Consider the following 27,667-nt stretch of genomic DNA (forward strand, 5'->3'; position numbering starts at 1 on the left):
TTTGCTGCATCCTCCATGGTTTAAACTGCCAGAAAATGGTTGCGCATGTTGCACCAAAAAAAAAAGGCAAACTTTTGCCGATCGACGCATTCGAATAGCTTTCAAAACTATTGTATTGTTACTTGGAAGCTTCCTAGGAGATGGGAAAACATAAATGAATTAGTTCATGCAAATTGAGCAAGCACAGACCTTTCAGTCACCTTGTATGAGAAGCATGCTTATAGACCACTAATGCAATGATCAAGTACTAATATCTTTGCCCATGGACCGCATATGTCTACAATGCAGCAGCATCTTTTAATTTATTTTTTTGCTTCTGGCTGGGGTCTGCTTTTTTTTTTTTTCCCCGCTAAAGCCGATGGCTCATATTCATCTTTGTTATACCGGATGGCTCATACACGTCTAGTATGGATGCACCCAAAAAAATCAAATAATAACAAATCTCAGAGTGTTCTAGGCAGCTTCCTTTCTCCAACCACAAAGCCTCTTAAGATGGTCAGCCACGTATGAAGCCACCCAATCCGCGGCCTTATTAACCTCTCTATAAACTTATTTGGTCTGAAAAGCAACATTCCCACTTACCATGGCTCGAATGTTCCAGAGTAGGGGTGGCACCTATACAACTACTCTGGCCTATAGAACACGTCGTGTATAGCCCAGACCAGTCCGTGCCGTTCTCAACTCCGCCTCCATTTCCCTCAACTCCGCCCTTAGAATAGAAGGGTCAAAGATTAGCATTCTTCAGCAGCAACCATCATAAAATTTGGGCTTCTGATTGGGTCTGCTTCACGACTTTAAAATTAGGGACAGGAGTATGCCACCACTCTCAAAGCAAAACCCGGTGCCGGAAACCACGACGTTTTCCCTCTTCGTCTTCCAATACGGGCGCAGTTTATTTAGCTTGAAGCCTTGCTTCCTAATCCTCCATCAGTTGATTTTCTTTTTATTGAGCCAAAAAAATTGTTAGAATTGCATTCCCTTCAGTTTGAATTCGAGGCCGAAGCGGGAAACCGACCATAGGAGATACGACGCCGACAAGCGTCTCCCATTATTCGCTTCTTATAATCCCGGTGTTCCCCAAAATCTCTTCCGTTCGTTTATCTCGTAACGAAGGGCAAGAACCGAGCGACCGAGCGACCGAGCGAGCGGAGATGGCGGAGGAGGAGAGGAAGCCCCTCAGCCTCAATGAGCGCCACCAGCGCCTCCTTCAGAAGCTCTCTCAATCTCAATCCCGTCCACCCCATCGCCCAGGTACCCATCTTTTGATCCCTAAACCCTCGTTTTCGATCGGTCGTCGCTGACCCTTTCTTCCTGGTGATCAGAGGCGAGGGTCCGTAAGGTCAAGATGGAGGGCCGGCGCCGCCTCTGCAAGCTCTCCTCGGAGACCCCCGACGAGACCCCGGACGAGAACTTGTTCGATTCGCCTCCCAGAGTGATGGACGCCGGCGCCGGCGGCGGGGGCGGTGAGGAGAGTATCAGGGACATTCTGGACGATCTCACCTCACGTATGGATGCCCTCTCTGTCGAGAAGCCGAGGTCCAAGCCCGTGTCCTGTGTTCCAGAGCCTGAGGTGGAGTACGAGAGCGCCGCCTCCTCCCTATCTCCCTCTTCTATCAAATCTAGCCCTGGAAAGGACGAAGAAGGAGAAACCAAGAAAAAGGAGGCGGTGGTCAAGGGGAAAGCCGTGGGACGATCTTGTGCTTTCGAGGATGAGGAGGAGGAAGAGGTTTGTGTGATTTCAGAAACTGGTGGGAGGAGAGAATCGAGTGAGGGAGAAGGCGAAGATGGATTGGTTGAGGTCCTTGATGATGAGTCAGTGGGGGTTTTGAGTGATGATGATGAGGGGGATTGCTTCACGATGGCTGGCACTGGCAGCAGCAAGTCGAGGATGTATAAAGTGCCTCAAAGAATTGCAAAGATGTTGTACCCTCATCAGCGAGATGGGTTGAAATGGCTGTGGACACTTCATTGCACTGGGAGTGGAGGGATTTTGGGTGATGACATGGGGTTGGGGAAGACTATGCAGGTATAAAGCATGTGGTATTACTTTCTTGTCTATCTTTCTACCTATCAGTCAGTTAAAATCGTGCTCATATTTAGATTGTTCTGCTTTACTGCTTATGATTTCTACTTGACAGAAAAATGAATGCGGTCAGTCAATACATCATATCCGGCATTTAATCGTCTTCATCAGGGGGCTGCTTCATGCATCATTGAGCTTAAACCCTGTGACTGTAGTTAGGTCAGGTTTTCTTTCCGCCAGCCTTCCAGGTTTTATGGCAGGCCTCTCCCTTGGCCAGAGAGTAAGAATGCAACACCAACTTGATAGAGGGCCAATATTAGGTTGAGCGAAAACTGTAAAACAAGAGGAAAACTTGATTTAAAAGGCCAACACCATAAAAGTGATGGGTTTTGATTTAGGTTGAGGTATGCTCATTATCATTGCTGAGTGAAGTCCAGAGTACATTGATACAAGCAAATATCTAATGTTTATCTCATGTTATGCATCACGCATTGTGGTAAGATACGTTGGACATAGCATAAACACTCCTTTTGAAACCTCATTTAAGTCGGAACACCAGCATATAAGTAATGGTCATATCATGTTATGCATCACATAGTGGTAGGATACATTAGATATAGGTTGATTGACTTTATGCTCCTCTCCAAACCTCATTCAAATCAGAAGCTCCCTTCTCCCTTGTGTGTTTCAACAATACTAAACTGTACATAAATTTAAGGACCCCTGCCACATTCTTGTCTTTGAAGGATGAAAAAGCAATTTCAAAAACTTTTTAAGGAGATATTGTTGTAGTATTTTTACTAAAAAGTATTTCTCATAGTTGTAACTACTCTTCTAAGAAGTAATATGATGGACATTTATGGGGCTATACTAGTTTGTATCTCTTCTTGCGATCAAGATTTCTTTTAACTAGGTTATTTTCTTTAGTTGGGCATATGGGTAAATTACTTTGTGATCTTACTATTTCAGCAAAACAGATGGTCCAACAAGGCATTGTTTCATTGCCATCTATGCTGTATGATTGGGTCCTACTTAGAATTATGTAGTTATGAATATCATACGTGTTCTAGATGACTAAATGATTTCACATGCCATATTAACTAAAACATTGGTATATCTTATGTCACCCTAAACTTGACCAACGTAAGTGAAAATGATTTCCTACAATACTGGAGTATGTAATTCTGACTATTATGCCTCATGTTTTTTCTTGTTCCTGTAGGGAATAGTGAAGTATTTCTATATTGTTGATGATTTTAATTTTTTTTAGGTTGCTGCTTTCTTGTCTGGTCTTTTTCATTCTCATTTGATTAAGAGGGCATTGATTGTGGCCCCAAAGACACTTCTTGGTCATTGGATGAAAGAGATGTCAGTCGTGGGGCTCGGTGAGAAGATTAGAGAGTGAGATCCATATGACTTCTTTTGCCTTATTCTAGTCGCAAATCGACTTTTGTTAGGTAACTTGATTATTGCTCGTGTTTTTTCTTTCTCTCTTTTTCTTGCAGTTACTCTGGAGCTAATGCAAAACTTCGCCAATATGAACTTCAATATGTACTCAAGGTCTTGTTACTTCTTTTTTCAGCAGCTTCTGAATCATCTCCATATTAATTCGTGATTTTGCTATGTTTCTTCTTGGATAAGCACATTGTGATGCTTTAGGATGAATGTATGTCATATAGGTGGAATATGATTTTCTTAGGCTGTTGCTTATAATTGATGGTTCTGTTCTACAGGAAGGTGGTGTTCTTCTCACAACATATGACATTGTGCGAAACAACTCAAAATCTATACAGGGTGATTGGTATGCTAATGGAGATGGAAGCGAGGAAGAAGTCTTATGGCATTACACCGTGCTTGATGAGGGGCATATCATAAAGAATCCCAAAACGCAAAGGGCCCAAAGTTTATTTGAGATACCAAGTGCTCATCGCATTATTATTAGCGGAACACCAATACAAAACAACTTGAAGGTGATTCCTTTTCTTCTCAATTTGTTGCTTTCTCATGATTGTTCTTATTTTATAAGCTTTTGGTGGACATATGTGTGCATGTGTGTGTGTGTGTGTCTTTATGTATTAGTGAACTTGTTTGAAGCCAAAGAGTTCTTGATGTTGATCTTTTCTTTTGACTAGGAACTATGGGCTTTGTTCAACTTCTGCTGCCCAGAAATCTTGGGTGATAAGGATGAGTAATGGACCTTCTCATCGTTCTAACTGGCCTTCATTTTTTTCGGTTACTGTACATTGAATGCTGTTTATTTTTGCAGGTTTAAAATAAAATATGAAAATGCAATCCTTCGTGGAAATGACAAAAATGCTTCTGACCGGGAAAAACATATTGGTTCCACAGTTGCAAAGGTTTAAAATTTTCATCTGTTGCATCCATATTTTGTACCTTTGTCTTCTGCATGTCTACAGTTGCTAAAATCTCCAATGTAGTTGCTACTCAGAGCTAAAATCTCTGAATTTCTCGTAATTCACAATTCACTTATACTGAATATTGTTGTTTCAAAAGTTGTACAAACTAAAGTTTTTTATATAAAAAAATGGAGAAAAGATGATTCGATATTTTAAGTTTCTTCTTGATTAACTTGTTACATGGAATCTCTTATTTGTGCTTGTTTTTGGTTTTCCTATTCTTTAACATGGAAAATTCAATAAATCATGTTTTAGAATCATTTAAAAATGTAGGGAGATCAGCTCTGTATTATTTTTGACATATGAAAAATCATTACTGAAGTAGACTCAACTATTAATTTTTAATACAATTCTCCTAGAGCTATTTTTCTGATTTAGAGCACAGATTTAAAAGCTCCAAGTTGGTCAGTTTAAGATTGGCATTTATGATTGTATAATACTGTCCTTCCCTTCTCTGGAGTAAGTAACTTTTATTTTTGCATGGATATAAGCAACTAATAATTATTTTTTCGGAGCTGTATCTAGATATATTATTGGTAGTTGTATGGGCAGCTGATGATCACTAATTGCATGCTAAAGGTAGTAAGCTATTCTTACAGATAAGATTGAGCAACTGGGACAAACATCATTGATTCAAAAGACATTCAATAGATTACAAAAACTTTCTGCAATTTCAGGATGTGATGTGAACAACATGGAAATCACAATTTGTAGAAGTTATGCCAAAGTCCAATGCCTTAGAAGTTGTGTGAAATAAATGTGCATGCAAAAATACATAAATTCATGGAGCTTTATTCATCTACCAACACCCATGTCAAAATATTAATGCCCATGTTGAAACTCAACTATGTGCATCTAGGGAGCATAAATGAAGTTCTGTCATTCATGATACACAGACAATAAGTGAACCTGTCTTAAGTAATGCAGAAACATATATAAATTATTATGCATTCATGAAGATAGGATTCTTGATGATATGAAAATCTTTGCTTTTTTTTGAAACCTCTTAGAATTCCTATGCCATTATTGTCTATGATTTGAGCTCAAACCATGGACAAATGTTGTGTGTTGGAATACTCCTAACCTTCTATAACAGGCTAAAGTTGTTGCACAAACAGATTCATGGATAGAAGACGTGGGAGTTGATAGCATTATGCCTTAATGCATGATTCTTTACGCACAAAAGAATTGACTAGAATAGAAAGAAATAGAAAGGATAGGTAGCTGCATATGGGTAGTACATCGTACTATCATTTGATATGGGCCTGTACAGGTCCATCTCCTGGGGTCTGATATGCATGGAAATCAAGGTGGGGCATTCGGCACTATTTACTCTCTTAAGTATGGCTGGTACTAATTATCTTGCCTGATGCACATCGATATTATTTGAAGCATAAATCCTAGTTGTGTGATATGTAAATACAAGACAGTGAGAAAATCTTTTGTTTGTAAAAGTTGGGATGCCAGTTAAAGCTTGTTAATTATAAATTTGTTCCTTGTACAGTGCTTTCTTTATCTTCCTGAGGTAAAGTTGTCTCATCCTGATTTTTTTCTAATTTATTATTTAAATGGATCATACTTATAATCTGTCTTTTTATCTATGTATTTGATCTATAACATGACCTATGTAAGCATGTTAGTTTGTTTTGGCATCTGAAATCTTGCTGGTACACTCGCTTTTCTACAGGAGTTAAGAGAGCGTATAAAGCCATATTTTTTGCGGCGGTTAAAGAATGAAGTATTTCTTGAAGATGATGGGACTAAAAATGTAAAATTTTCTAAGAAGAATGAGATAATTATTTGGCTAAAACTAACATCTTGTCAGGTATTTATCAATCCTTCATGTGTGGTAATTTTGTCATCTCTGTTTCTTATTATTTGTTGAAATTCTTCATGTGTGGTAATTTTGTCATTTCTGATTCGTATTATTTGTTGATACTTGATAGTGAATTTTTGCCTTTTTTGTTAGTTGAAATTCTCTTTTGGATGCAGAGGCAATTATATGAAGCTTTTTTAAATAGCGACCTTGTTCATTCATCAATCAAGGGCTCGCCGTTAGCTGCATTAACGGTAATGATCACCTTCATTTGTGGGCTTTTGATGCCAAGGCCTAACTAGAAGCATGTTACCATCTTTGTAAATTATAGTGTTGTACTTAAGATTTTGTCTTTTCTCATGCATCTAATTTGCATAACTTTTAAGTAACACCATTTTTCCCTTATGCTATTTACATGTTCTTCATTGAAAAATCACTCCTGAGGCATTCTCAATATAATATACAATTAAGTTCTAATTGAAGATTCTTGTTCTTACTGTCAATTCTGTCCTTTTTTTTAAGAAAAAAGAGAGCAGGGTATGAAATCATGGAAAATTAGGGGCTACAGGTGATATTCATGGTGCCCTATTGACACACTCTGAAGATGCAATTGTTGATGCTTGTAAGCTCAATTATTTAAGTCTATCACATTGTTATCTTCAAACCATTTTTAGCTATGTACTCAGTGAAAACATTTACTGACCATTTAATCTGCTATGGTAACAGATGGAAGAAAAAATTGTAAAAGTCCACTTATTTATAAATTGTCCTCTTTAGAACTATGGTAACAGATGGAAGAAAAAATTGTGAAAAAGACAAATATTCAGCTTGTAAATTTTTAACTGACATAGCATTATCTGGAAATTACTTTCTGAGGGAATTGTGAAGGGAAATAATCAGTAGTATCATCATTACCATCAACCAAGTCTACTTCCAGCAGATGTGTTTGTCTATGAAAGCATAACTCAAAGTTGAAAACTCTCCACTGATGATTTAACATATTCTTACAATTAAGTGTCAATTCTGATCTTAGCACTGATATTTGGTGCCAAAATGGTAACTGTTTACAAAAGGAGGGCTTGCCATGAAACCTAGAAGGTTCACTGCTGAATGTGGGAACTTACATTGGTGATTGGTCCACAACTTAAGCTTATGAAATCAAGAAGCAACCCTCTGAAGTTCCAATGAACTTGAAGAGAATCTAGGTGAAGAGGAAAATATTGAAACTTGGAAATATTTTCATTCTCTACAGTACAAACTATAAGCCAAAGAATAAAATTTCATTTTTATTAATAATTGCCCACAAGTTCTTAGAAATTTTTGGATATAACGATGTTCTGTGGCTGTGGACTTTTTCTTACAGTAGTACCTAATTCAATTTTGTTGGCTTTGAATCAGATATTAAAGAAAATATGTGACCACCCATTGCTTTTGACTAAAAAAGCTGCAGAAGGCATACTTGAAGGGATGGATTCAATGTTGAACCGCGAAGAGCTCAGCATGGTTGAAGAGATGGCTATGAATTTAGCAAATATGACTGATCATGATGATGCTCCACAAGTTGATCTCAACGTGTCATGCAAGATATCTTTTATATTGTCCTTACTGGTCAGAACCTTCTGTTTTATGGATGATAATTTTAATGCCAATCTTTTTTCAGGAAAATTTTATCCAATATGATCCTTATCTGGCAGGAAAACTTGATTCAAGGGGGACATGTCGTGCTGATATTTTCTCAGACTCGTAAAATGCTAAATCTTGTTCAGGTTTTTGTCTCTATAAGCACATGCTTTTTTTTTTTGCTTCCACATACATGTGATGCTCAACATAAATTAAGTAGTTACACTGAAGCATATCTCTTTCAGTTGTTGAAGAAAGTACCCTAATCACGTATGCTGATAAAGATGATATTTTCCTTCACCACCAGTCTAGGTATGATTAGCTAAAAGTGGGATGAATTGAATTTTAAAGTTCTACTGGACAATGTCTCGTATAGTACAGGGATCCTGCAAGTTTAGATGTTTATTTATTAAACATGGATTTCCCCTTAACCACAAGTCAGCCATGAAAGAGACATTGTACAAAAAAAAAAAAACAAAGAAGTAGACTTTCGCTCATGTCGACTGTTGAAAAATCAGTTCAGTACTTCGAAACACTGAGTGGCTTCACCAATGTAACACTATTATGCTCAGTAAAGTGCTTCGTACGTTTACTAAGGGTTTTTTAAAAAAATATATTACTTTCTGTATTTTGTTTAAAGTCTTAATATGACATATTTTATATGGATATTTGCTTTTGTATATATGTCAAACACAAAATGTGATAATTCTGTCAATATGACTGGTTGACCATATGAATTTGTTGAATACTATGGTCGCTTTGGGGGGATTTAGATTTAAAAACCATGATTTATCTCTTTCATGAATTCAAAATTTTGAATTTTAAAAGTCGAGATTCTTTTATGAGGTGTTTGGTTATTATAGGTGAAAGTTTGAAAATTGAAGAACTGAAGATATGAAGGAGAGGAAATCGTGAATTTGAAAAATGCTACTCGAACTGGACGTTTCGATTTTCTGATTTAGGGCCTTGTTGAGATTTCATCACGCAACCGAATACACCTTGTTGCAAAATCATGATTAGCAATTTCTAATAACATGATTTTCTGGAACATCCAAACATCTTTTTTTTCTGTTGACTTATTTTCTGGCTCAGCTTTATTCTGAAATAAATGAGTATAATTTATACATGTACAATTAAGAATACCTGGAAAGGCAATTAGAAGTAAAACAAAAGGCAGAAAGATAGAATGGTGAAGAAACAACGACGAATCGAAACATGACAGAACCACTGCCAACTTGCAAGTCAAACTCATCAGTTCAAAGAGAAATATTTGCAATAACAAATCCCTAATTTTGTCATCATCAAACCAAGAGCCTTAAAACACTACTGATATTTTTTTATTTTGCATACTTTCACTAATTAGCAAGTGATGGAGCACACTCAAACTATTGGTCAACCCTTTTACAGAAAATTCATACAATTATCCTCTTTTTGGCTCTTTCTTTGGAAGAGTTATTTTCTGTGTGCACTGTAATAGTTCTGTTCTAGTATTTAAGGAAGTACGAAGATCGATGCTTAAAGTGATGAATTTGTGCATTTGAATATTAATTATGCTGAATTATCATAGTTTATTTTTATTGGTTTCATACTGTATAAGTATATATGCAGGAAGCACTGATATCAGAGGGATATAAGTTCTTACGCATTGATGGTACTACCAAAGTTTCTGACAGAGAAAAGATTGTGAAGGTCCATATTTTCTGCATTTAGTTAGCAAGCTTTGAGGTTTTTTGCTTGATTATTTTCTTTTTAAAGGTATTTCCATTTTAGGATTTTCAAGAAGGTGCTGGTGCTCCTATCTTCTTGTTGACCTCACAAGTTGGTGGGCTTGGTTTGACACTTACAAAAGCAGATCGTGTTATTGTGGTTGATCCAGCATGGAACCCAAGGTGATTCATTTATGATTATACTTGTGACATGTGTATTTATATCACATAATTAACAAATTTTTTGATGTCTGTGACTGTTGATTTTATATCGCCTTTTATTGTCCTTAATGTATGTTCTATTTCAGTTTTTAGATAATCTGATATTTCTATCTATTTCCAAATATATGTAGCTGTAGTAGCTGCTTTCTCTTGCAATTGTGTTGTCAGTCATATTGTGGGAAAATATTTTGATCTGCATTTTTCCAGAAGGATTTTTGCTTATACAATAGAAGAAATGCAATCAGAAGAATATCTAGATGACAAAATAACTCGTAAGATTAGTTTTCATTTGGATGCTCCTGAAAAATTATGGATAGGATAATATCTCAATAAAAGAATAATGAATTCCAGATGCTGTATTATATTTTCATTTCTTAATCCAAAATTGTGTTACTATACATTTGACAAACTATTATATACATGGTATTAATTGTTTTCCATCACCTTCACATGCCAAACTGAGTGGATAATTTGAAGGTTTGAAGTACTTGCTGCACTTACTGGGTCCTCAGTTGAGGGTGACTTCTTGAAGAGACTGTATATACTTCCCCTGCTAATTCTTCATACCAACTTCTTGCTGCTTTCTTTGCAATGTATTAGAAATTAGAACTATAAAAATTTGTACTTTATTATTCTCAATCAGGCTTGTGTAGGAGATTTTTGTATTGGAAGATGTTATGCTCCTTAAACCTTTCGGAAAGCAGCACTTGATTGTTAAGTAGCTATAGAAAAATTTCTGGAATAATTGAACTTGCAAGGTATCATCAAACTCATTTGTCAATTCATTATTGGACTAAGATTTCCTATGAAAATATTCACCACATATTTATCTAATATTGCTTTTCTCCTTGAGATTTCATACTTAATAGTTCAAGGTTTCAAATGTTGAAGGTTGACTTATTTATGCTAACTATCTATTCTGTTGTGGATGTCTCCACTTCAAATATCTTGTTTTTGGTTCTAATTTTCCTGTATGTTTGTTTTCTAAACTAATGTCATATTTTATTCCCCTGTTAAGCACAAGCACATGGTGACTCTGATAAACTTTATTTTTCTCTTCCAGTCTTCTCTTTCTAGGATAATGCCTCATAAGTTCTTATTGACGATGGCCACAGGATTGGATGCAAAGATGTCTTGCAAATTATGCATGTGCATGTTTCAATGTATTTATTCTATTGTTAAGCTCAAAACCTTGAGTGTTATCTCTCCACCGCATGCATCTATAGCATATGTTGAAATATAGTGTATTTATTAGTGTAACTAGGATTTTGACCACTTGGTAGTTTGCTTGGTTCAGATACAATGAAAACATAGGTTGATTAGATTGATAATGCCAAGTCATAAGCAGGAGCTCGATTCCTTGTTTCGTTAATTTTGGCTTAGCCATACAATTCCTGCTTACCTATGGGTTCCTTCCAATGAAGAGTGCTCTGAATAGAAAAATTCTTGAGATCATTTACGGCTCCCTCTATCTGAGTTGACCTCAGCATCCTTTATTCCAACTGTGGAATTTGAATTTAGGGCGCACTTGTATTCATTTTGGCCTAGGCTTGATTCATTCTGAGCTGACCATTTCAAAACTATGGATATCATTTTGAGTGTCCTCACTAGACTTACTGATATTCTAATGAAATGATGCGCTTCCCCGAACTAGTCTTGGAGATTTAGCAATTTCAAGTTGAATACTCGACCCCTAATGATAGGTATGGATTATGCTGTAAATTAACTCAGAGAAAATCTGTCTCGGCTCATGGCACCTTATCGATCACTATTTTTTGATCAGTCTTGATTTTCCCCCAAAGGGAATTTTGCTACCTTTCTTTAGTGTTATTGAAATTTGGCTATCTTTACCTTGGATGATCTCTACTTAATTGTTATTGCCCTTTGGTTGTTTACACAGTACGGACAACCAGAGTGTAGACCGTGCTTTTCGAATTGGGCAAACTAAGGATGTCCTTGTATATCGAATGATGACTTGTGGGACCGTTGAAGAAAAGATTTACAAAATGCAGGTCTGGATTTTGATATGTTGTACATATTTTGTGACTGTTGAAATCTGTTGGTTTATTTTCTTGAGAATGCCATCAGCATTATGAACGTGAGCTCTGAGTTCAATTTTTTTTTTGCTTAAAAGGGATCAGTTTGATTTATTAGGGTCTTATTTCAGCAGTATATTCAAAATCAGTTTACCATATGTTTTTAAAACTTACTGAAAACCCCTATTCTCAATTTGCTTCTTGTTTTATTTGGTTACTCATCAACATTATTGATGTCAAACTTTTGCTGCCATTTATTTGCTTTTGTATATTATTTTTGACAAAATCTTTTCAAACAATTCTGTTGGATGTGAATGGGTAAAATTCTTCCAGGTTTTCAAGGGGGGTTTATTTAGAACTGCCACGGAAAACAAAGAACAAACTCGTTACTTCAGCCAGAAGGTACCCTCATAAATTATTTTCATTGTTAGTAATTTGTTTTTGCTCATAAAATAATTATTATCCTAATCACTTACCTTTTATTATGATCATTTCCTGTAGTACTATTCAGCATTTTAACATTTATTTTGTACCCTGTAATAGCTTGCCTTACTACCCTTCTCTGGTTATTGTTATGATGAATGATATTAGGACATTCAAGAGCTTTTTAGTCTGCCTGAACAAGGGTTTGATGTTTCACTAACTCAGCAACAATTGCATGAGGAGCATGATCAGCAGCAAACAATGTATTGATTCTATTTCCTTAGTTTGATCAGCCTTTTATGTTGTTCGAACTTTTATTACTGCAATAATTGGTTCTTTTTTTTTTGTTGCAAAATCAGTCTATCTATTTTTCTATCTGTTTCTATACCTATGTCTATTTTGTCTATATATATATGGTCAAAAATTGAACAGTTTAAATAACACGAAACTTTTTGACCACTTGATACATAGGCTAGGGGTCTCCAAATCATATGATTTTTCGGGTATAAGTAGTTTAGAAGTAATAGATCACATCCAATGACCTGATCATTGATGTGGGACTGTCATCGTCCAATTCAAAAAAGGTCCAACTCTATAAGAGTTACATGTGTAGGTATGTGCGTATATACATACATACACGTGTATGTATGCTATCTAGTTTACAATAACCATAACCATTATCTTCAAACCTTGTCCCAACTATTTTGGTTCCTCTGCTTCATAAGTTGAGGTCTTTTTTAATAACTCACTATCAACCAAATGTTAATTAATAACTCACTTTGCTTTATGAATCTTCATGCATTTAAAGCATGCTATCTGCATATACAGTAGTGGTCTATTTTCTTTCATTACAAATCAAAGATTAAGAGTTATTTTATTGAGTATATTTACAATACATGTTATCAAATTGGGTTGTGTGTATGCAAACGCATATCAACCACAATTTGCTATTATTCTCTAAAACAGATCAAGGTGCTTGAGTCTCATTAAATGCAATGCTCTTTCTGATTACTTTTTTAAAATAGATTTGTGTTCCTGTTTCTGTAGTGTTGAACATGCACTTGAATATCAATTTTTGGAATAGAATAATCTTTGTAACATCATGTATTTCTCCTGATGTTTTGTGTTCTATCAGGGATGACTCTTTGCTGAACCATATAAAGTTTCTAGAGAGTCAAGGTATTGCTGGTGTTAGTCATCATAGTTTGCTCTTCTCTAAGACTGCTGTTGTACCACTTGTGCAGGAGAGTAATGAAGTCCAGAGGTCAGTCTTTATCTTATCTTCGTTGGTTTTGAATTAATTTTATGTTGCTGAATGTTGCTTTTAAAAATATAAAAGGTTTTAAAGACTGTTCTTATCTCTGTGTTGCCTACATGGATGATAAAAATTATTGTGTTTGAGTATAAGAATGTCATAAGCTTGTTTGTCTATCTTATATTTAATCATATATTTTGCATATTATGTGAATTTATTCTTTCTTTTTTGTATATGTGCACCGGGAGATGGCTATTTGATCACTAATTCTTTTTTTTTTTTTGTGGTGGTGGGGGGGGGGGGGGGGGGTGTTGTCATTTCTACTTACTTTTGGCAACTTGAAAGCAGTTTTTTCGACCTTGTGATTATCATATTTTAGAAGAACTATTTGTGGTAGGATTGCCATGTATTGCGCCCACTGTCAAGTCCATGTATTCATCAAATTCATGGCTGTTCATACGACTTTTTGTGCTAAACAAATTGGGAATCAACAGGTGGGTTATAAAATTGGTAGTTCATTTATAACAAGTAAAGTCTACCTGAAGAACTTAATTAGTTTTATCTTTGGAACCATGGATTTTGTCCTCCCTGAGATACAACTTTGCCATGCACATGAGGGACCTTACCTTGATGCATGTCCAACATTTATAGATTTGTTGCATATAGTACTGCTTTCTTTGAAAATCTAACATATTAATGGGTCTGGTTGGTTTCTTGCAACTGGTTTCTGCAGTGAATTACAAGTTCCTGCACCTCTAATTTGGGCAAATGTTATTAGTCTAGTTTGGTTTGACGCAATTGCAATAGCTCTAGGCAAATGTAATTAGGTTTCTGCCATTTGGTTAGATAAAACCAGTATGAATCTCATGACTTCATACTTGGAGTGGTGAGCTTTTTCCCATCTCCCAAGTATAATCATAAAAGAGTTAAGCTCTATATCTGTAATAACTGTCTTTTCCTTCAACCTAAAGATGCCATCTGTCTTTTTCACACGCAGCTCATAGATCAAGACTTCATAGGTAACAACACTAAGTATAATCCTAGAGCTTTATTATTTCGAGAACAACCCAATTATCATCTCAACCTCACCCGATTTGCAAAGCACATTGATCAGACATGCATAACAGTGCATCTAGCTGTGCAAATCACTGTGATGCATCAAACACCATTTATGTAACTTCTTTGTATTTGACTTTAGGAAGCAAACTGAGAGTACACATCTTCAAACATGGGCATGGCTCACATTAACCAGAACAAGGCAACAGTAGAGAGCCTTGTGCCACCTAATCTGAACTAAGTGGAGCACTTCTGGTAGATGAAGGGAAGGCCCTGATGCTCGAGGGAGAAGTGGTGGATGGATGAGCAGTAGATGAGGAGGTGGAGCTAGATGAGCTGATTGAGGTGATGATGGAAGAGATTTGTGGGGCTCCTCTTATCAAATGGCTGAGTCAGAGGATGGGTGAGATGATTGCGGAAGAGGTAGGTCTCTGTCTATTCCAAAGGGCAGTATCAAGGGATGGATAAGGGAAGTTGGTCAGGGCGTAGAATAGAAGAAAGGTGGTGGTACATTGTGGCGGTGTATGGTAGCAATGGTGGTGTAAGATAACACTGAGGCCTGAGGGTATAGTTTACATTCAACTATTCAAGCATTTGGAAGTGGAGATGGTGGCTAGAAATGATTGGAGCAAGCCTTGTTCAAATTGAAGGGGGAGACCCATCCACCGACTTTTGAGGGAGCCGCTGGAACTGATGTTGGCAGCCTGACAATCCAAACTTTTCAGTGGTTGCAGGAGGAGATGTAGAGGGCTTTTGAGGAGGGTAGGGGGTGATAGTTGGATGGAGAGTACATCTACTGAGAGTAGCTGGTGATGGCTTGGTCCATTCAAGTCGCAAGTGGTGTCTTTTTGGCACCACAAGATATTGCATCAGGACGTATGCTTATAGTTGGTGTAAGATGCAACATAAAGGTGTTATGCATCATCAGTTATACGAGCTCTATCAAGTTGCAGCAAACTAAGCATAGGATTTGAGCCAGTTGCTGCAACTGCTTATGCAGGTAACTAAACGGACCCTAGGCAGTGCTAGAGTTTTGCTTTTTTTTTTTTGCCAAAGCAGATCATAAGACTAAGAATTCAAGATATTTTCACCTTTACTTGTAGCAAATGATGTGAAATTCTAGAATTCTTTAGTTGGAGGTGCCCTTTTATTTGTGTATATGTTGCATGTGTAGGCATAGAGCATCTACACATATAGCCATCATTTAGCTGAGTAGCTGATAGGCTACCAATCTGTTAGTACTTGTCCATTTGGTGACGACATTGTGCCGAACTTAAGAACAATTGATGATGATGACATTGGTTGGTTTTGACACCCATTTCCTATTGGAAGAGTTGCAAAAGAATCTGTTAGTACTTGTCCATTTGCATGCCTGCTGTGGCCAAATTAGTCCATCAGTTTCATTCTGTAGATAGTCACTAATTCTCGTTATTCTTAAGAGATGGAGCAAGGTTTCTGTTAGTGACATTGACTACTTGTCCCAAGATTTGCTAGATATAATCTGCTGAAAAAACCAGGTATATCCTATTCACTCAATAATCTACCTGGAGCAGGTTATGTAAATAATACAGCAGCAATCTTCCAGCATAATTTTGCTTCATATATGAGCTGTAGATATGGAGATTTAGTGGAGAAACAATTTATTAGTCAGAATTTGGTAGGGTGCTAATCTAAGCCATCAATTGTAGATATCAAATTTTCTATCTGGTATATAATATTCCACAAGGTGAAAAATGGACCATTGCTAGTGTTGAATTTCGCAAAGTCCATAGAAAAAATTAGAGGTTTAGATGAATCACCCTTGTGGATGTCCATTGTAGTTAACCATGTGGCACCACAAGCATCCATGTGGCATTCACCTGAAGTTCTGATTTTAGTTTGATCAACGCATTGGTAGTTCGTTGTTTTTCTTCTGATGATTTTATTCAATTCGCTAAGTTTGCCCCATCTATTGCTTCTTTTAAATGTCTTTTGACTATCCAAAAATGTTTATTTTGCTCAAGAACTATTTTAACAATAGATGCATTGCGTTTCTAATTTTAGGCGACATTAGAAGATGGCAAATCTTTATGGCATTTTTTAGCTTAATCTTTTGTTATGACTTACAACTTGTATTGCCATGGCTGATGATCCCATAGTTAGATCTGTCAAGGAATGGTACTTTCCTCAAATGATGGGCTTATCTCTATTCATGATTCTCCATCAAAGAAATTTAGAAATTCAGAGATACAATGCTTTACAGCAGAATTATAAAAAAAAAAAGAGGGGGGGGGGGGGGGGGGGTGGGGCACAACCCTGTGCACGAAGCTTTTTCCAAAAGGGAGAGTAGTTGCACATACCCAAAAGCCAATTTGGTCAAGTAAATAATCTTTTATTCTTCCTTAGTGCATGTCTGTGTTTCTTCTATGCGTATGTTTGTGTATGTGAGCCTTTTTGTAGTTCAGTTTCTCAGGACCCATGTTATCATAGTTCTCTTCTAGAGTTATTCACATGCCATCTACTTGAGCTTAGCTCTTGTAGCCTTTTTCCCACTGCAATAGAAATCTTTTTAGGAAAACTGTTTCAGAAGTTTCCTTGTTAATGTTACAAACTGCTTTCTTGACCTCAATACATCAAATTCTGCTTCCTCTTTTGAGACTAAGGCCGTGTTTAGTTCCTGAATAAATCTAACCAGCATATTTGAATAATTTTATTCAAATAGATATTTATTCCTTGTTAATCGGTTAAAACTATTTTGCTCCTCTCCCTCAAATATTTCTAACCATGTTAAAACTGCATTAGTACCACAAAGTTACTTTTCAGTTTTTATGAAAATCCAAAAGTGCCCCTGAAGAACCAAAACAAAAATGTTTGTCTGAATAAATGTGGATAAAGGTGAAAAGTGAACGTTATTCATGTTTATTTGGGAACTAAAGGGGTGTACGGGCTTGTTTGGATGCCATGGCACAAATCACTAGAATTTTTTCTAAAAGAAAAGCACAGGTTTGGAATGATTTTGCAATAAAATCCCAATAAAAATTCTACTTTTCTGCAGTGGTTGTTTTTGTAACTTGGAGGGGGGGGGGGATTTATTGGACCAATTTGTTTGTGGGAACTAAAATGTTCTTAAGTAAATATATTCACCACATGGCATATTTGGAACCAAATGAACTTAAAACCTCTTCTTCCTCTTAAGTAAATTACTGTATTGTCATTTTTTAATACTAAACCTAAAACACAAGGTCAGGAAAAATGCTTGGTCTAAGAATTTATATAATGCAATGCAATATGTAGGTTGATTTTAATATTGATTACCAGTTCATTGCCATAGATTAAATTGATGCTAGGAGAAAGTCAAGTTTTGATTTTAAACTTGATTTTTTATTATCATATTCAGCAATATAGGATTGACGGGACATTTCCATCATCTCTCCCTTCCATTCCCTATTCTCCATATTCACATCTAATCCACTCCGCGTGCTGAGCCTGCATGGAATCACCTTTTTACTATGATATTCTACTAAAGTCATCTGAATAGTTTGTTAGGGATGTTTTCCTCATGGTCTAGATTTTAGAGTGCCCATGGTATGCCTGATTACCACGAAATACCCTGGGGACTAGATACATTCATACAGGCCCTAAAATTCAAGGGGAAAAGAATGTTTGAACCTGATAGAAAAGGGAAATGCTTGCATGTATCTTGGTATAAACTAGACCTGAAGAACCAGAATGGGTACTGAAATTTCAGAAGATATTTTGCCTTGTAAATTTATATATCTAACTGGAATGCTACTTCTTGTATCAATGTCCATATGAATCTTAAAGATGCAACATTTCAGACTTTCAGTAATGTATGCCTTATGTTGTAAAATTATAACATAGAGATTTTTCACTTTGTACCATCGTGTGGACTTTATGTTTGTTATATGCACTAAATTTCTTCCTTAAGTGACATAGTTATGCCAAACTGACGATTATTTGCAGTAAGATGGGAAACAGAATTGTTAGAAGTTCAAAATCAGGGTCATCATTTGAACGTGCAGTGAACGGGTGTGAACTGGAAACTTATTATGCTTAATCTACCAGAGAAGAGTGGCTTTTGGAACAAAACTAACCAATGGTCATTTTATGTTTTAACAGGGCAGCTTATGCACTCAACCCAAAAGATCAGAAGTTCACTTCTAGAACATATACTCCCAGGACTTCACCAAATGAAGCAAAAGACAGTCCTGAGAACATTGATGAGAGAATCAAACGTTTATCTAAAACTTTGGCAGACAAGGTAGAATTCTCAAAGCTTTATTTTGTGCATGCTCACGTGCATGTTTGTGAATACTTATATTTGCCACCATGAACCTGTGATCTCTGACTAGTTGCTAACCCCTGGAAAAAATGGGTTACAGGCCCTGGTTTCAAAACTTCCAGATCGTGGAGATAGGATACGCAAACAGATAGCTGAATTGAATCAACAGATCTGTACTATTAGAGAATCGCCACTTGACAACTCAATAGAAAGGAAGGAACCAGAAGTAATTAATGTAGATGATCTTAGTGAGGGGATGCAAAGGATCTTATCTGTTTAAGTGTTACTGACATGATTTTACATATTCAAGTTATTTGAGTAATGACTCTTTTGATCAATTGATGTCCACCCATGTAAAGTGATGTATTGCTTCACTTAATCATTGAATTGTTTTGGTTGTCCAAAATTTAGTGATAATCTGGCACCTCATGAACGTTGGGGATAGTTTCAGATTTACAGCTGAGCTATGCACATTGTAAAGCATCATTTCCCTTGGGCTCCAAAGCTTGTATGGATTTACTTCCCAGGGTTGGACAAGTGCACATGTGCTACAAGCCAGTTAACTCATGAGTTGCTTCTCTTGAAAACGCATAAAGGCATAGCTCCCAGTGAAGAAAGATATAGGGAAGCTGGAAAGAATGGATTCTAACAGACATGTCAGGGCTGGTAGCGCTGGAAAATTCTAAAGAGGGCATCATATGCTCCCGCCATCCACATCTCTCTGATGTTGGTTTTCAGAGAATACCAATAGTTCGCCAGTGTCTTCTCTTGCTTTGACCTAAAATCAAACCTTAATTATCTGAAACAAAGTGAAATGATTGAATTAGTTATGTGCTCTCAAAGTGAACCAAAACATGTTGATAACATAACTTTATCATCTGCAGATTAATTATATGAATGGCACATGAATAATGTCTTCCCTTGCATGGTATTCCAAACAAAACAATTCCTCCCCATCACAGCAAGGCCAAATTGCTCCAGAGGTACAAGCAAGGCCTATTTCCTGCTATTGGAAATTTGACCTAAGAAAGGCTAGAAGCGTTTAAGGGTAGCAATTTATATTGGCTGTTAGGTATCTGATCTTACCCGATGCCATGTAGGTTAGAAGCCATAGAATCATGGTTGCATTTTAGTTGGATGACCAAATTAGACTTAAACAAGGGCATAAAGCACATGAACACACATAAAAGAATTAACATAAAAATGCCCAAATTCTATAGTATTTTCATGATCCTCAATCCCTGCCATGAAAACAGAGGGTCTATGTACAGCAAACAGCTTTCTCACTTGCTGATTTTACTTCTATGGCTGCAAAGTCAAATCCTTGGCAGCAGTATTGACCTGCCTGGTTAGGTAGGCTTCATAGATCTCGACTACAAGCCGCGGGTCCTTCTCCACAAGCTCCTTGTACTCTTCTCGTTCAGTTAGGGTGGCCATGTTGTCCATGATTAGCGATAGAGCGGCCTCAAGCAGTTGCTTGGCATTGTGCCTATGAGCAAAGGCATAATGTGCGATGGCGTTATCATTATTCACCTTGGATGTCATGAACTTCTCACAGAAGCCCTTCAGATGCTTCACCTGGTATTTTTCTGCCAAGACCAAAAGGTCACATGCCAGCTGTTCATCAAGGAGCACTTCTGCTGTGTACAAGAAGTGGACAAAGGACCGAAGAACGTCATATGAGACGTCGTAGATCTTAATCATGCCACTCCTACTCTCTTCCATGTCATTCTCCAGCATTGCCTTGAAAACAGGCGACCTACTAATCTGAATGGGAAAAAATCAAATTGTTAATGAAACCTCTATTAGCTAATGATCATATCTCTGTATTAGAAAAATAAAGTACACATCAATTAGCTTTCAGAAATGGTTTTAAAGCAAGGACTATATTAATTTTCACAGTTAATCATCACTCACATCAGAATGTCAACAAATATAGCAAAGACTGTTTTCTGCTATCGCATGAAACAATATAACAACTCCTATATATATACATATACATATCCCGCTGGCTTATATCGCCACTGAAAGGTCAATTTCACCAGGCTTATCAGTCAGTATGTGCTTACATAAGATGAATGAATATCTGTTTTATGTGTTACATGTTTATGCAAACTACAGTGATAGGAAAACTTATGGCCCAAAAGGAGCTGTTAAGGGTGCGAAGCATGGTAATCACCAAATACATAATACTGGCTATGAAAAAATTATTGTGATCACCACTTGACACCCTAACACTACCAAAAACAACCACCATAAAGGTATTCCTTGTGCCAATGACTCCTATATCTACCAACTATGGGTACAACTACCTGGTTGATAAAAAGATCTTAAGGCATCACAAAAAGACCACATACTCGTGGTCTCTGAGGTGGTTAGAAGACCTTAATAAATATCTGGGACATAAAAAATATACGGTGGCTGTCAAGAGGTGAAATTGAAAACTGAATGGTGAAAAAAACAGAATGCTTAGAAGTTAGAAAAAAGAACATGGAGAGAAGAAGGGAAGATGGGCCCAGGACAAGAGATGGAAAATAGGGTACCAGTTCACAGTACTAAAGTACTGGTTCTACAATTTGCCCTTCACATCAGACCCCAGATCAACACATCTACTCCCCAATAAACAAGAACAAAAGTGATCACTTCCAAGATGGCTGGAGGATGGGCACGAATTTTGATTAAATTAAGATTCAGAAGTGATGGAATCTGACAGATTTGGGTCCAGAGAGGAGGATTTTTCAAGGTGGGAACCATAGGCTAAAGGTTTGTGAGGAGGAGACTGGGTGGAACCAAATATCTAAAGGAATGCGGTTTAAGTGAAGGACCAAACCCTGAGGCTGAAGGTTAGGGAAGCTACTCTCAAGTCCACAGATCTCAGTTTGAAGGGCCAGATAAGTTTCAGTTTCAATCAAGTGGCAATAGTTTGAATCAATGAAAAGTTTAGTTTCCATTTCGATTTCAGTTTTGGCTTATACCAAGTAAGTTTTAGTTTCAGCAGCTTTGCTCGTTGAAGTTCAAAATTCAGAATTTTCAATTGAAAACTGTCAAAATACTAAATAAAGCTTAATTAAAACTAGAGTTACAAAATACAAACAAAAAGTAAAATTATAGAATAAAATTAATTAGACATTATCTCAAAGTATATATAGTTTGGAACCTCTAGATGTATGGATTCTGTGACTTCACATTCGGACAATCAAATAAGTAATTTAAATAATAAGTTAATACAGCAACTATTATTTGGTTAAAATCTAATATATGAAAAACTAGATATCTATCAGATTTCACTTTTAGGACTTAGCCATCTGTGTCTAATATTTACTATAAAGCTCTTCTAGATACATGCTACCATATCTTCTCAAAACCCATAAAACTAAATTCAATCTTGCCAAAAATTGGCACAATAGATTGTATATGCAAATATTTTGACCACTAGTTCTGACTGAAGCTCTAAATCTAGCCTGAGTTTCACATTAATTCCAACCAAAATAGAAATGTTCAATTTCTCTTCCGAATTTTGAAACAAAACATCAATCATCGGTTGAGGGTGAGATATCTCATCCTAAGCCCACAAAAGTTACATGGTCTCATATTCATGCAAGTACCTAGAGGAAGGGCAGATGTATTTGAGAAGGTGATGATGTAATTTGATTCTCAAGTGTAACGGGAGGCAGTTGATGAGAAAATGTCAGCACAACGCCCCTTCCAAACCCCCTTCCCCCCAACCCGCAAGTGCAATTGTATTGCAAGATTTCTCTTTTCTAGGGATAGAAGAAGTTCCATAAGGTTGGAAATGTTAAAAACGAAGGATTAGTATAACATTTGCTTTATATTGATTTAGTGGATTTTCCTACCATAATGAGCCAAGCGAGGAATCTAGAAAGTGGTGAAATAATGACTTCACAGTTTATATATATATATATATATATATATATATATATATATATATATATATATATATATATATATATATATATAAACTCCATCACAACCAGGAAATATCTTGTAATGGAGAATAGAACACCTTCAAAAAAATCAAGAGCTAACATGCCTCGAAGCACTATAAGCTACCATGTTTTCGACCTAATTAGGTTTTTCCAAGTCACCCATTGATATGTGAGACATGTTGCACCTTGTTTTCTTTTCTTGTATTATGTAGGGTTAATATGTAAAGCCAGCACCCAGCAGTTCATCCTTGATGGACATCAAGTAATCAATTGAACCCAACTGGCTATACATTTAGCATCCAAATTTGGGTAAACAAGAATGATGGCTGCATTTACTCGAGTTGAGCCTCACTCTAGGCCCCAAGTTAGCTTAAAAAGGTGAACAATTCATTTTAGACCCTTAATTTTTCATCACTTTGTCTAAAAATCATTCCTCGGTATCTTTTAAACTTTAATAAAACAAACACAGCTCGGCATCATTATTATCAAAAGAAAAAAGTTATAGAAGTATCATAAAAACTCCTAGAGTACCAAGTTACTGTCATTCATCATAAGGTCAATCCTGTCACTTTCAGTGGGCCTTTGGATATAGTCAAATAGATTGCCAAAACAGCGCCATATTCTAGGAGCCCAGACTATAAATGTTGCAGGTCGACGGTTCCTTCCCCTTCTTCAAACTCCTACACATATTTTTTATATAGAATCTCTGACCAATGACAAAACAAGATCCATGTTGCATCATATCTAATTGGATTTTTTTGGTTCAGACCGAAAAAGTAATGTCACTTGATTATTATCAAATTGACTACAATCTTTTTCTGCTTGTGAGGATCCCACAAAGTGCTTTCTGCTTCTAATAGATCATGACCTAGATTAGAATTATTTTCAATGAATCTGTAATAACTGATCCAATTTTTTCATCAAGTCTAGGTGAAGACCCAAGTTTTTGTGCAACCAATCCGATAGAACAAGTCCACATAAAGAAATATCATTAATTTCTTTATACTCATTATAAGTTCAAAGTACCATTTGCATAAATAAGAATCGCCTTCCTTACACGATTTCTTCTTCATATAGATAGATATAGGATCTATTGGGTAATTACTTAGAAGTACATTTGTGCAATTACCCTTCCTATCCGATAGAAAACGATCCCATGATCCTAAACCGATCTTACCTAGGATCGAAATTCCCAAGTTTGTCTAGGAAGAACTGATCTAATTGTATTAGTTTCTAACATTGATTTCTTTCTATGTAATATTCATCGATAGGGCCTCATTGATAAGTGATACAAGATCTCGTGCATCGGAACCCATGGTTTTGGACCCGAATATAATGAAAAAGTGCTTTCATTATTGTGGAATAAAATGCCTTTCATATCTTAATGCATGTATCTAATTTATTTGGAGATATTAGAGCAGGATCCATTTTTTGAGGAATATAAGTTGAAGTAATAACAAGAATATTTCTAGTGGGGCATCTTCCACATTCCTCAGAAAGATGACTTTCTAAAAATGACTTGTTCATATACAAATCGTGAATGTTTGGAATCCATATTATGTAAGGAGATGTTGCTTTTGTTAATTAGAATTGGAGGGGTAATATCAACTCGGCCTATTTTTTGTGTCATATACATAGCACATTCATCACAGTTAGCAGCTTTGTATCTAGGTCATCATCAATATTGATACCGTCAATTTTGTCAGTATTATCAATAAGACAACCTTCGGACTTGTCATCCAGAAACTTGTTTGGATGCACTCTCTATTTTGGTCCACATATAATGCACTTTCTCTATTTTGCAACCTTAATGCCATAACCCTTTTTTCTAAACCATGGCAAGAATTGACTCTTTATCATTAATCAAAAGTAAATATCTCCAAATATAATGAGGTTGCCCATTGCCCAGTAGATAAATGAATGCCTACATCATTCAGAAGTGGATAAAGGAGGAAAGGTGCGAGAAGAAATAAAAGAAAAGGGAATTTTTAAAAAAATAATAATTGCATGCATAAGCCTATCAATAAGAAAACAAAAAGAGGGAGAAAGCCATTAGAATCACCCTTATGCCACCATCACAATTAGATGACTCCCCTAACCATTACCACCAAGAAAGATGCTGAAAGTAGCAATGCTCCATGCCCTTGTAAAACTTGCGACCCACAAAGAATATTCAGACACCCTTATGCCATCGCAATTAGATGACTCCCCTAACCATTAACACCAAGAAAGACGCTGAAAGTAGCAATGCTCCATACTATGCCCTTGTAAAACTTGCGACCCACAAAAAATATTCAGACTCCCTTCCCAAACCTCCAATAAAAACATGACTGAAGAGTTGCCACCTTCAGCAATTTGTTCCCCTTCCATCTATGATAGTCCCAGTCATGCAGGATACGGATCCAAAAATTAAAAACCTTAAAGGAGATGAAACCTAATCCAAAAGTAAAAGAAGATGGCCATTGCTTCATCCTGCAGCCTCTCATATCCTCCACTGTCCTCTCCAATTTGCATCATTGAGCAAGTAAAGAGGATCACAACTTTAATCAAAGCACTAAAGTATCAGAACTCAGCCCCCCCTCGCCCCCCCTCTTGGCATACCATCCTCCCAAAAATCACAACATCTGAATCCAGACTAGACACTAGTATGAGCGCATATGTTCCTGAATCCCATAAAGATAGAACCAGTCGATCTGGAATAATAATGGCAAACAAATATTCAATCCCAGATTTATCCATTTGAATTAAATAAATCTCCTTTCCTTCAAAATTTTGCGATCCATCAAACTGATAGAACCGCCGCCCATCATTAATAAATGTTCTTCTCAACCAATATCTTTTAGACATAAACTGGACTTCACCACCTCCCCACCCCACCCCACACACACAAAATGAAAGCAAAGAAATTCGAAGCAAAAACCAGAAAATCAGCACAAATTCGAAGCAAAAGGAAAAAAAATAGAAAAAAAAAAGCCAGAAACCGATAGCCGCTCAATAATTCAAGAAACCAAAACTTTCAAGCGCAAATCAAAAAAATTGGCGTAAAAAAAAAACAAATCGCATTATAAAAGCATCAGTTGCTGCTCCAGATCTGATTAATCATCAGTCAGGAAAGAAGAAAATCAAGAACGGAAAGGGAAAGCGATGAGTTCGTTACGAGGACGGCGCGGTGGGCGGGGACGGCGGGCGAAGTGCAGAAGGCGGCGGAGGAAGAGTCGAGTGGGGCGGCGTGAAGGAGAAGGAGGTCAGTGCACGAGGACGAGGAGGAGGAGGAGTAGGCGCCGTCGAGGGGGGAACAGAGGCGGAGGAATACGATCTTGGCCTTAAGATCCTCGATCTCGCGCTTGAGCTCCTCCTCCGTCTCGCTGGCCTCCTCGTAGCACTCCTTGCACGTCCCCGCGTCCCCCTCCTCGTACTCCTCTCGGCACGACTGGCACCACATCCTCTCTCTCCCTCTCGCTGCCCTCGCCGCCGGCCGTCGCTGAGGGGATCGATGGAGAAGGTCTTGTGACGCTTTCTTGTCGGGACCACATCGGACAAATAAAGAGACAGACTACCTCAAACAAGATTCGCCTTCTTCCGCGAAGTAAACCGTTGGATGCGCGATGGCCGCTTCGAGATCTATCTATGCGGCAGAGAAAGATAAGGTTCGGAGTGCTTTGAGTGCAATCCAACGGTCGATATTGCGAAAACATCAATCATTTCTTCGCGCGAAACATACAATCCGAGCCCTAAACGAGCACCAAGTTTTGACTTTATGGCCCGGTTTACTGCTCTACACGCATATAAATATTTTTTTTCATAAATGCCCTCCTACATATCAAATTTTACATAAATATTTTTTAAAAATTAATATTTATATACACACTTTCTTAAAATATTTATTTTATTATTCTATTCTTTTTTATTTTTATTTTTATATGTGCTAACGACATTTAATACCATTAAAAAATTAACGGTTTCAAATTAAAATGATTAAAATATCGAATAAATATATAAAAAAAATATTTATAAGACAATTGCGATGAGAGACGAAAAAATAATTTCAAAATTTTATTTTATTTTTAATTAAAATAAATATGATTTTTATTAACAGTATTAGAAGAACCGTTATATCAAGGGCATTTGTGCAAAAATAGTATTTTATGAGGGTGCAGAAATAAATATAATTGAAGAGGATATTCACACAAAGTTAAATTTTATAAGAGTATTTATGTAAAAAATTCTAAATATTTTTGTATATTTATAAATAATTTTTTTTAGCCCAAATGTAAAAGTAAATACATCTGCAAATATATAAATATAGTATAGGATTTATATATTTAGGCAAAACTATATTTAAGCAAATATATAGTTACTATTTATGCATGGATTTTCAACATGCTGGTGTAGCTAATAGACATTATCCACAATATGACATTTTATTTGGCAACAAGTTTGGTTTGCTTGGCCTACATTTATATCTTAATCTCAATCCAGAATACACGTATGAGACCCGTACCTGATTATGTCCTAATTTTATAGTTGATAATAGGGCAAAGGCATAATTTTGATTGGCTTTTGTTCAATCATTGGGGTAGCTAGTCGGTTCTTTTATATATATCAGAAGAATGTTTGTCCCCATTTATTGCACTAATGATCATGGTGAATATAGTTACCATGAGAGGAAATGAAGGATCATTAAAAAGAGGGTAGATTTGGAGGCTCTCCAACAGAGGCAAAAAGGGGACATAGGAGATGCTGGTATTCCGATGATTTACTATATGTACATCTATTTTATCCTTAATCTTCAATTATACAAAGTAACTTAATTTTCTAATTTTTCAATTCCAAATAACTCCGATAAAATTGCTATTAAAATTTA

At 36.6% G+C, this 27,667-nt stretch overlaps 2 protein-coding genes across 3 annotated transcripts; one reads left to right on the top strand and one right to left on the bottom strand.

The window, feature by feature from the left end:
* Positions 1 to 788: 788 nt before the first annotated feature.
* Positions 789 to 19,194, top strand: CHR24 (chromatin remodeling 24). Of its 2 annotated transcripts, XM_039133258.3 has the most exons (20): positions 789 to 1,251; positions 1,323 to 2,026; positions 3,294 to 3,424; positions 3,529 to 3,583; positions 3,757 to 3,993; positions 4,156 to 4,211; positions 4,290 to 4,380; positions 6,128 to 6,265; positions 6,433 to 6,510; positions 7,655 to 7,864; positions 7,951 to 8,022; positions 9,485 to 9,565; positions 9,647 to 9,765; positions 11,705 to 11,816; positions 12,174 to 12,242; positions 12,432 to 12,526; positions 13,399 to 13,527; positions 18,538 to 18,603; positions 18,694 to 18,835; positions 18,957 to 19,194. In XM_039133258.3, the coding sequence occupies exons 1-20, from the start codon at positions 1,152 to 1,154 to the stop codon at positions 19,134 to 19,136; spliced, it is 2,865 nt and encodes a 954-aa protein (XP_038989186.2). In that variant the 5' UTR covers positions 789 to 1,151; the 3' UTR covers positions 19,137 to 19,194. The 2 variants fall into 2 exon arrangements, with proteins under 2 accessions (XP_038989186.2, XP_088571144.1); XM_088715018.1 differs by lacking the exons at positions 11,705 to 11,816; positions 12,432 to 12,526 and having other exon boundaries at positions 884 to 1,251.
* An 836-nt stretch (positions 19,195 to 20,030) lies between these two features.
* Positions 20,031 to 26,399, bottom strand: LOC103702610 (BTB/POZ domain-containing protein). Its single transcript, XM_039133270.3, has 2 exons — positions 25,961 to 26,399; positions 20,031 to 20,623 (listed from the first exon to the last, which is right to left on the bottom strand). Exons 1-2 carry the CDS (start codon positions 26,243 to 26,245, stop codon positions 20,159 to 20,161), a joined length of 750 nt encoding a protein of 249 aa, XP_038989198.2. The 5' UTR covers positions 26,246 to 26,399; the 3' UTR covers positions 20,031 to 20,158.
* Positions 26,400 to 27,667: the final 1,268 nt, after the last annotated feature.

Source organism: Phoenix dactylifera, chromosome 2 (genome assembly GCF_051530095.1).
Source record: "Phoenix dactylifera cultivar Ajwa chromosome 2, Ajwa_hap1_PhDact_Kaust_v1.1, whole genome shotgun sequence".
NCBI lineage: Eukaryota > Viridiplantae > Streptophyta > Magnoliopsida > Arecales > Arecaceae > Phoenix > Phoenix dactylifera.